The sequence below is a fragment of the Cynara cardunculus genome (assembly GCF_001531365.2).
Source record: "Cynara cardunculus var. scolymus isolate 2C chromosome LG 16, CcrdV1, whole genome shotgun sequence".
NCBI lineage: Eukaryota > Viridiplantae > Streptophyta > Magnoliopsida > Asterales > Asteraceae > Cynara > Cynara cardunculus.
Window position 1 is genome coordinate 342,702 of NC_037543.1, and position 10,744 is coordinate 353,445.

At 36.6% G+C, this 10,744-nt stretch overlaps 1 protein-coding gene across 2 annotated transcripts; it reads left to right on the plus strand.

Moving 5' to 3' along the window:
• Nucleotides 1-1,390: 1,390 nt before the first annotated feature.
• Nucleotides 1,391-9,796, plus strand: LOC112529230 (E3 ubiquitin ligase PARAQUAT TOLERANCE 3). Of its 2 annotated transcripts, none has more exons than XM_025140397.1 (15): nucleotides 1,391-2,331; nucleotides 2,826-2,937; nucleotides 3,168-3,249; nucleotides 3,357-3,523; nucleotides 3,607-3,683; nucleotides 4,037-4,105; nucleotides 4,231-4,387; nucleotides 4,492-4,640; nucleotides 5,096-5,260; nucleotides 5,354-5,665; nucleotides 6,185-6,226; nucleotides 6,711-6,969; nucleotides 7,946-8,095; nucleotides 8,830-8,911; nucleotides 8,992-9,796. In XM_025140397.1, exons 1-15 carry the CDS (start codon nucleotides 2,166-2,168, stop codon nucleotides 9,643-9,645), a joined length of 2,643 nt encoding a protein of 880 aa, XP_024996165.1. In that variant the 5' UTR covers nucleotides 1,391-2,165; the 3' UTR covers nucleotides 9,646-9,796. The 2 variants fall into 2 exon arrangements, with proteins under 2 accessions (XP_024996165.1, XP_024996166.1); XM_025140398.1 differs by having other exon boundaries at nucleotides 8,833-8,911.
• The last annotated feature ends 948 nt before the right edge of the window (nucleotides 9,797-10,744 follow it).

The window sequence follows — 10,744 nt, forward strand, 5'->3', positions numbered from 1 at the left end:
TATAATAAAAATATAGAAATCATATAAAAATAATATTTTGAAGACAATAAAATAAAAGTTTAAAAACATAAAATACAATAAATAAACTTTAAAGAATAAACAAAATGTAAAAAAAACATATTTAATGTTTTAGAAGTGAATTAAAATTTTATTTTGAGATTATGTTGGTAAAATATAAGTCTGTTCCACTATGTTCCATGGAGTAAGAATAAAACAACCCTGTTTCACATAAAAATTCTATCAAATATAAAACATGAATCTCTATTCTGTTTTATACCGAATAATATACCAAACACGCTCTAAATATTTTGAAATGGGATAGAACTTTCTAAAAGGAGATGAAATACAAGTTGAGTTTGAGTTATTTTAAAATCATCCATCCAAAATTAATATTTATATATTTTCATTTAATATAAACGAGATTGTTTTTATTTTTTTTAATAAAATATAAATTTGAAGATATCATAAAATTTTGAAAAAACATGTATCGATTTCTGTGTCAAATTAAATATTTAAAAGCTCTTGTTTTCTGTGTAATTTTTTTAATTATATTTTTTATTATAATTTAATTTAGATTTAATAATAAAGTCGTTTACTTTTAGTTTAATAATATAATTTTTTTATAAAGATAATATTTAATATTTTGAATTCAATGATTATCCTAAATATATTTTAGATTTTTTATATTTAAAATGAAATAATTATCCAGAATTTGATTATGTTTATTTGTAGTTAGTTACACAAATTCAAACATGAAGTTTTGATAGGTTGTACATACGGATAATTACTTATAATCTTGAATTTTAAGTAATATGCATCAATAAACAGTACTTAATACATTAAAAATAGTTTTTAAGAGATTTTGTCAAATATTTTATAATATAGTATATATATTAATTTTTAAAAGAAAATGTTATTTTTAATTTCATTTTAATTATTTTATTTATTATAAATTATTATTTAGTAACTAGAAAATGTAATATATGTTTTTGAAACTTTCTATATTTTGAGAAGAGATTTTTTACAAATCAATTAATTGAAATTAAAATAAAAATAAAAATAAAAATAAATTATTAATTGTTATTTAGATATTTATAGAAAAAATTATTAGAATTTATTTATTTTAATTATTACTTTATATTAAGAAATCACTGATATATTTATTGGATCAAATATTCATTAGACTAATGAAACTGGTTTGATAGTTTACAATTTACACCAATTATTAGATTTATAAATAAAAACAACCGTCTATAATTTTTTATTATAGATATTTATTTTATATAGATTACTTCAAGGACGTCTTTGGTATTTAGTAAAGTATAAGGGGTTAAAGTGTAAATATTGCTACTATATAAGGCTAAAGTACAGCCCGCTTTTATCTCCAAAGGGGGGCGAGGCTCACACCTATTGGGATACAGCGTTCTCTCGATTTTGCCCTAATTTGCATCCTACCTTACGATCTTCTTGATTATTTTCAACAACTAATCTCCAATTCGTGAGCTCCTCAAAGCGTTTCGCAAGATTAATCGCCGGAAAACTGAGGTTCAATTCGAGTTTGGAGAATCTGTCGATTATATATCCAGATTCACGACGACTGGAAGGAAATCGGGTAATCCGTAAGTAGATCTGAGAAATTCGAAGCGAATCTATCGTTGTATCGGAAGAATCAAGCACGGGAAGAGCTTGGCGGCAAATAGAATAATTAGGGTAACTCGTTATCGTCCGAGGAATCGGTTATTTTGGAGGCCCTAGTTCGTGAGATCCTTCGATTTTTTTCATCGATATTGAAAGTAAGAGTTCCTGTGGAGGTGTATCTGAACGTAAGATTCTGACGAACTGAAGAATCTACGCAGATCGTTCGAAAATTCGAAGGATTGGCGGCGCGAAGATGTTTCAAGGATTTGATTGAAGCCTTTTGCAGTTTGAAGCCTTTCCTGAGTCGGTTTGATCTTTTCCAGAGTTACTGAAGAGTGGAAAAACGAAAAAATAGGGATTCTTGGTCGTCGATTTTTGTACTGTTATTACATCTTTTTGTTTCGGTGTTCAATTCAGGCGTTTGATAATTTTCTTTTATATGAACGCCTTTATTGATACTAGTATTGCATTTTGTGCTTGTTCCTGATATCTTTTTTGAGGGAAAAGAAAAGAATTTATATTAAATTATGGCAGTATATTACAAGTTTAAAAGTGCAAAAGATTATGACTCGATTCCCATCGATGGCCATTTTATAACAGTTGCCTCTTTGAAAGAAAAAATATATGAATCAAAGCAATTGGGCAGGGGCACTGATTATGATCTTGTCGTCACCAACGCCCAGACTAATGAAGGTGGGTTTTAAGTTCTGGACCTAGTCAATTTTTGTGTTCTTGAATTTCAATGTCTTAAGTGTCTATTGGGGGATTTAACTGAAATTGGACTTAACTGCTTGACTTCCTAATGAACTTTATTAGGGTGAGCGTGACCCTTTAAGAAGAAAAGGTGTTTATCATGTATTGTTTTGTTTCGAGTAGCCTGCTGATGGTATAGCGGTTTGGAGGAAGTAAACTAGAGGCTAGGATTATGTGTTGCTCAATTTACAATTTCTGCGCTGGCAAGAAATATTTGTTCAAGAGTGGTTAAGTTTTTCTAGACTGTAGTTAGCGGATTGTATGGGATTCACATAAATTCATCTAGTAGATTGTTAAACTAGCTAGTAGTTATGTTACTAAGTGTACAGAAATGGGTTGTCGTTTGGGTACTATTGGGGATTATACTGTAGTTGGTTGAAGTCCATTGATCGATTTATAGTGTTTCACAGACGTGTTCTGTTTTGTAATTTCAGAATATCTTGATGAAGACATGTTGATCCCCAAAAATACTTCTGTTTTAATTCGTCGAATTCCTGGACAGCCTCGCATGCCTATAGTTGCAGCACCAGTTACTGAACAAGCCGAGTACAGTTTCAAACTTTTAATTTAAGTTGTTCATATTTTAGTTAGTTGGAGATACCATGTTTGCTGGTAGCTTAGGCTGTACTGCTTATCGTTGGCCACTTCTTTTGGTGGTCATCCAACCATATAGTGGTTTACAATCCTGCAAAAGTTTTCTGCATGTTGGATGATAACATTATGTGAGTCAAGTTCTAGGGCATTAGTTGAGTTGTTATTTGTGTTTTGCACTGCAGGCCAAAAGTGGTTAATGATCTGGAGAGTGCGCAATCAGCAAAGAGTAACTTTTCAGGAGCTGGCCTCTCTTTTCCCAACTATGTAAGCTTTATCTAGCGATAAATGTTCTAGGATCTTGGTTGTAATGTATCAGGATTACACACTCAGCACCTAGGGACGATAACACATTAATTTTTGGGATTTTGTAGCTTGATGGTTCAGAATACGATGAATTTGGAAACGACTTGTATGAAATTCCTGAAGTTGTGCCGATTGCTTCTAGCAATCAACTTCAAGATGCTCCCGCGCCTAGTAAAGCTGATGAAGACAGCAAAATTCAGGCCTTAATTGATACACCAGCCTTGGATTGGCAGCAGTGAGATCTCCCTCCGAGTTTTAGACTCCTTTGTGATGATTTGTTTTCATGTGGGGGATTTATGTTGGCTTTTTAACTTGCAGGCAAAATTTTGATGGCTTTGGCGCTGGTAGAGGCTTTGGGCGTGGAATGGGTGGTAGAATGGGTGGGCGTGGTTTTGGTAACCATCTTTTAGCTTTCCTATTTTCTTGATATAGAGCTGATTCAATCATTTAGTAACGTATATGTTATATATCTTGTCACATTTTTTATTATGAGGTGAGATGGTATGTTAATCTCAAACTTGACACATGAAGAGGACAATTTACTTGCTTTGCTCCATCAGCTAAGAATTGTTGTAAAATAGAAACAGTACGAAAGAGCGTAGAAACAGAATACCTGTTACTGTTTAAATCTAAAAGCAAATTAACATCTCTTGCTACGCTAAGGTGCAGGGTTATAATGTCTGTGTTATATTCATGCTTGTGTTGCAATTGTGCTGTTGGAAACTGAATCCCACTTTTGAATATTTAGGTCGGGGTGGCGGCTTTGAGCGAAAAACACCACCTCCAGGCTATGTATGCCACCGATGCAAAACCCCAGGTAGATTCATCAGTTTTGATTTGCTACTTTCTGAAAATTTGCAAAAGCCGGAGATAGATCAGTTCTCATTTTTTAATCGAGAAACTTATAAGTAACCATCCAGTTTATATAATCCCCTTTACCAGGACATTTTATTCAGCATTGCCCCACAAATGGTGATCCTAATTTTGATATCAAGAGAGTGAAACCTCCGACTGGCATTCCAAAATCTATGTTAATGGCTACTCCGGATGGTTCATATGCATTACCCAGTGGTGCAGTGGCGGTTTTGAGGCCAAATGAGTATGTTCCTTCATTTGCATTACATGCTGTAGTTTTCTCAGGCTTTGTAAATTTGTGTTTGCATAAATTAACTAGTTTTCTTGTGCTTAATTTTTGTACAACAGGGCTGCTTTTGAGAAGGAGATCGAAGGGATGCCTTCTACTCGTACCGTTGGTGATCTCCCCCCAGAACTCCACTGCCCTTTGTGCAAAGAAGTGATGAAAGATGCTGTTCTCACAAGCAAGTGCTGTTTCACGAGTTTCTGTGATAAATGTAAGTTTTTTGGCTCTTCAATTTTGTGTGTGGTGACACCTCTACTGAAATTGTGTACTCATTTATTTAATCATTACTTTTTGCTTTACATACGTACAGACATTTAGTGGCAAAACTTAATAAAAAATACAAGGAAAACATGTTGATAATGGTCAGGAGGTCTTCATTTGGACTTCCTTATAGTGTTTGCATGATCAAACCTCCTGAAGTTGGTGCTTCTTATCCGAACAATGTTGATATTTGTTTTTCTTTCTTGTCCGAAGGGAAGGGATGATCGTGTGTGTGTGTATATATATATTCAACTTCAATGAAGTAATTAACTTATGTGTATCGTTCAAGTTCTTGGGCACTAATACCCAATTGTCCTTTTTTACAAATATTTGTCTATGTGCCTATCTTCTGAAGGTGATCTTTCTATGGATATTTGATCCTGTTTATCTTGAATATACCAACAGGTATACGAGATCACATTATCTCCAAAGCAGTGTGTGTCTGTGGTGCAACGAATGTGCTTGCAGATGATCTCTTGCCCAATAAGACACTGAGGGATACAATCAACCGGATATTGGAGTCAAATAATAGCAGTGCTGAAAATGGTGGCAGTGCTTTTCACGTTCAAGGTGCGTGCAACTCCTAAACCTAATTGTTTCCAAAATTCCAGCATTGACCATTGTTCATTAATCTCTATTTATTCGTTTATTTTCGATATTCAGATATGGAGTCTGCTAGGTGTGCACCGCCACAGCCTAAGATTGCATCCCCTTCACGGTCTGCAGCCTCCAAGGGGGAGCAAGCTCCACCACCGAATGGTGAGACTACAATGACGCGGCAAGGCCCGGGCCCGGCAGAAAATGACGCAGATCCTATAGTTCAGCAGCCAGTCTCGGGGAAAGGAAAAATTGCAAAAGCTCCTGATGTCTCTGAAGCTACATATGAGTCAAAAAGTATGATGGAACCAGCATCACAGGGAAGCGCTCGGGTGGCTGATGATGAAGTGCAGCAGAAGCAAGTTCCTAGTGAGGCAGGTAAATATTCCAACATCCAGCGGGGAAGGTTATATGAATTGCATGAATAATGAAAACAAAAAAGTTGTGAGATTTTGTAATAGGTGCAAAATGCAACAAAGTTTGCTTTAGATTCTATTTAGTGTAATGAAGATTTTTCTTTATCGATCAATTAACAAAGTTTCAAAATTTCCTATTTTGTACCCATTTTGACCAATAACTTGCTGATGCTATAACATTTGATGATGTGGATACCTGTTTACGGAAGGTTTACGACAAATGAATAATAAACTTGACATCTGCATCACCAAATGTTTCAAGATTGGCAAACTTTAGAAACATGGTAAAAAAAACCAAACCAAGTTTAAATAGGAACTTTTGGAAGTTTGTTACATTGATTGAAAAAAAAAGTTCTTTATTGCATTTTGATGCAACTTGACCGTGTAATATTGCAGGACTAGAGAATTGTATTGTTTGTTGTTTATCCAATTAGGTATAATGTCCGCTTACATTTTCTCTCTCTCTCTCTCTCTTTTCCAGCGAAGAAGAAGAAAAAGAAGAAGGTCAACATGCCTATAAGTGGTAGAATTCCGTTCACTTTTATAACTTTTGAAGCATCTCAGTTGCTTATACCAATTAATATTGTGTCACATTGAAAGGATTTATAATGTTGCTGGTAGCCTATGGGTTTATATATATATATATATATATATATATATATATATTCCATACACAATCAACCAAAAATAAGATGGAATGGCTTTTTACTAAAAAACCAAAACAAACGAAGTCAGTATATCTCACCTGGAGGTGGGTTCGGGGGTAAGATGTATGCAGATCTGAACTCTCCCTAAAAAATTAGAGCTGCTATTTTTTATAACCTGGCTTGTGAAAAGTGTGACGTAGATAGAAAGACATGATAAAGTTTTAAAAAGCCGATTACGAGTAAGCAATAACATACAACCAGAAACAAATACCAGAAAATCTAACCAATTTAAGGAAACTATACACCCCTAGTTTTTACTGTCATTGATGTTAATATTTTGTTGTTTTTGCAAATTTGCAGCTGCAGAGATGCAGTGGCGGGCCTCCCAGGATTTTGCAGCTGAAAACTATATGATGCCTCCAGGTCCTTCTCCTTACAATCCTTATTGGAACGGCATGCAGCCCGGAATGGACGCATTTATGGGGCCGTATGGTGGTGGCATGCCGTATATGGGTGGTTATGGACTTGGGCCAATGGATGTTCCATTTGGAGGCATGTTCCCTCAGGATCCTTTTGGGGTATCAGGGCTCATGATGCCTCCTTTTATCCCACCTCAGAGGTAGGTGCTCTTTCGGGTTTGCATATCCTGCTTTTTACTTGCTGTTTCTATCTGTGAATAATGGCGGGATCTGAGTTTTTATCCCTGAGGAAATGACCAAATTGACCCCTCTGTCAAAAAAGAACTTTCAAAATTTAAACCCTAAAGGGTGTGTTTGGTACCTGGACAGTACATGACAGAAACAGGACAGGATAGCTAGCTGATCAACGTTTAGTAGGAGAGGACTGGTAAAATGACCAATTGACCCCTAATAAGTTGTTTATATCTTTTCTATATTTGATTAACTTATCTAATTTATTAAATTAATAATAAAATAAATATTTTTTATGGCAAATATATCAGAAGAAAGTTTTTATCAAGACGATTAGAATGACACCAAAATATGAAGTTCATTAACTCCTTTATACCTTTTTCTTTATTATTTTTTATGATTAATATTTAATAAACTACATATGCTAACAAAAATATAGAAAACGTCTAAAAATAATATTTTGAGGACGGTAAAGTGAAAGTGTGAAGAGGATAAAATACAATAAATAAAATTTAAAGAATAGATAAAATGTAAAGATGGAGACTTATTTGATGTTTTAGAAGAGACTTGGGTTTTATTTTGAGGGTATGATGGTAAGATATAGGCTTGTTCCAGAAATGGAGTGGGGCTGTGGGGGTTGAACATGCCTGTTTCACTCTGTTCTTGTCTGTTCCACACAAAAGCTATGCCTAACATGGAATGATTCTTGTTCTCTCCTGCCAAATGCACACATACATTCTGAAGATGATGAGTCATTTTTTTAGGGAAATAAAAGTTTGGTGTGTTAATCGGAATTTATATCCTAGAAGTAGTCAAATTAGTAATTATCTTTGGTTCAAACATTAGATGGATATGTAAATATTCTTGTTTTGTTTCTTCTTATGACATGCTTTCATGGACATCCTGGATAACCGAGGCACTTAATTTCCATAAAATATGTTACAGGGATCTTGCGGAGTTGGGGATGGGCATGAATGGTGGTGGTCACGGTGGACCTGGTGGACCGCCCATTATGAGTCGGGAGGAATTTGAAGCAAGGAGAGCCGAACTAAAGTGGAAGCGTGATTTTGAGAAACGTGGTGGTGGAACTGGAAGGTATGTATGTCATGAGTAGTAGATCATATAATTGCATAATACATGTGTTTATTACTTCAAAATGTCGGTAAATTTTCGAGAAAAAAGATCCTAAAAAGCTTTCATTAACCACAAACTTGCACAAAAATGTACGATTCTCTTTTATTGGTGCGATTCTAAGATAAATACGTTTGCTTGAGGTATTTTAGAGCGTCTCTGATAGTCTCCATAATTTCTTCAAAATGGAGAAAAACAGAAGTTCAAATTTCACCCAAATAAATTAAATTAAACTTCAACGGTTTGGATGCTGGACCCTAGGGCTGGAAACGGGGTGGATAATGCATCCGCCGATCCCGTTTAAGGCCCCGCCCTGACTAATCCCGATGGGTTTGGGGAACCTGTTGGGTATCCGTTAGTAAAAAAATAATAACAAAAACAATTAGTTACCAATATTGAAAATCAATTATATTTACCATCTAATAATAAATGTGTATATATACATACATATTTATTTATACACACAATATACATATATTAAATAAAATAAAAAATTAATCGGGGTCGGATTAGGGGTGGGTAGTGTCATCCCTGCCCCGAACCCATTTCGGCATAAAAATAAATTCCATCATCGCCCCGTTATCTGCCAAACCAGGGAATCCCTTCCCCGTTAGGGTTGGGTACTCTCCTACAGGTAAATTTCCATCTCAGTGGACCCGGGTGTTCTAATAGATTATGTTACTTGAACTTACTTACAGCAGCAGGGAATTACCGAAAGAGAGGGACTTCAGCCGAGACTCGCGCAACAATGAGGATGCTCCTTCAATGAAGTCGAAATCCGTAAGTGGGCCCTGTCCCTTTATCTGTAGTAGTTTTTGTTCCTTTACATGTTTTAGAAGCTGATGGTATGTTGTTTTCAGAGACCAATTCCACCGCCCAGCAGTGATGGTCACCGCCATAGAACCGAGAGGCCGTCACCTGAACGCCGCCATTCCCGTGACGACGGCCCTGATGTTCCTCCACACCCATCCTCAAAGAGGAAATCTTCTAGCGATCGTTATGATTATGATGACTACGATGACGCAAACCACCACCACCATCACCATGCGCAGCAGCACAAGAGTCACCGCCGTTCAGAATCATCCACCACCCGAAGGCCGCCCCAAGCGCCACTAACCTCAGATCCCAAGGCGGTTACAGCAGCGGCGGCAGCCTCTGCTGCAACTAGTGCCAGTGATCGGAAACATAAGCCGAGCGTCTTCTCTCGTATCAGCTTCCCAGAGGAAGAAGCGGCAGCTGCAGCCGCTGCAGCTTCCAAGAAACGCAAGCTTACATCAAGTTCCTCCGAAGCTGCATCTGCAGGTGGTCCCACGGCGGTGTCAAGGAAGAGTAGCACAAACTCCTCCGCGGCCGGCGCCAGCGTAGATTATGAATCTAGCGACGATGACAGGCATTTCAAGAGGAGACCTTCGAGGTACGAGTCGTCTCCGGCAAGAGAAAGGGAACGGGAACGGGAGCGTGATCGAGACCGAGACCGAGACAGAGACCGGGAACATTACAGCAAACACAGATAGTGCAATTGAAGCAATATGGCCCCGTTTCCGTTTGAGAATCGAAAGTCGTTATTTGTTTGTTTTTTTGGTTTCAAAAACTTTTTGGATGTATTTCCAGGATGAAAATAAGTAAAATATACTTTTGGGCAGCTTTGTGGCTGTTTTTTATTTGTATTTCGGTTTCCTTTGCCTTTTTATGTTTCTTCTACTCCTATGATCTACACTCACAGTCACTAGACCGAACTGGCTTCTTAACCGGGCCTAGTTTGATGTAATAAAGCATATCCATGAGTTAACATGGACTAGGGGTGAACGAGTCGAACAGTAGGTTATTCGAGTCGGGCTCGAGAAAAACTCGACTCGCTTACACCCCAAGCCCAAGTAGGAAAAGGAAAACAGGCCGGTCCTAATTGGGCCTAGTTTGATGTAGAGCATATCCATGAGTTTAACTTGTCTGTATGGACAAAGGAAAACATATGAGAAAAAAAAAGGTTAACTTAAAACGGCCATAATGTTGGATTTTCGATAGGAGAATCCCGAGTTATAAGGCCTATAAGATATGTAAAGGAAGTTCGTGATTGTTCGGATGTGATGAAGAAACTTTCTACCTAGAAGGATGCCTATTCTGCCTAATTTAGCCATCTCTATTCCCATGTACAGTCAAGAGGTGGCAGAAACTAAACCTGGACTTTTAACAGGTATTAATCAAGCCTAGTTTGATTTAGATAATATAGACCGGTAGGACTAAGGAAAACATACTCGGGAAAAAAAAATTCAACCTAAAATGACCATAATATTCTTGATTCAGTAGGAGAATAAAGAGTTACGACGCCTATAAGATATGTAAAGAAAGCTCGGGATGCAATAAAGGAACTTTATGCCCACAAGGATGTCTAAACCCCACTCTTCGTCCTTGTTGATCCTACAACTATGCCTAGACGAAATCATGGAGCGGGTCCATGTATTTGCTTTCGCTCTTCGTACTCGTTCTTATTGGTCCTACAACTATGCCTAGATGGAATCATGTACCAGTTATGGTCCTTCTTAACCCGTTGTCCTTGAAAAAAGTAATCCTAATCAGTATAATTACGTTCAACTGCTTTTCAAAAAAGGCCCAATT

What these genes read in the sequence shown, in the direction of transcription:
- LOC112529230 (XM_025140397.1), top strand. Translation starts at nt 2,166, where the DNA reads ATGGCAGTATATTACAAGTTTAAAAGTGCAAAAGATTATGACTCGATT. An exon ending in CCAGCCTTGGATTGGCAGCA is followed by an intron (nt 3,524 to 3,606) that starts GTGAGATCTCCC and finishes TTTAACTTGCAG; the next exon opens with GCAAAATTTTGATGGCTTTG. An exon ending in GCAAGTTCCTAGTGAGGCAG is followed by an intron (nt 5,666 to 6,184) that starts GTAAATATTCCA and finishes TCTCTTTTCCAG; the next exon opens with CGAAGAAGAAGAAAAAGAAG.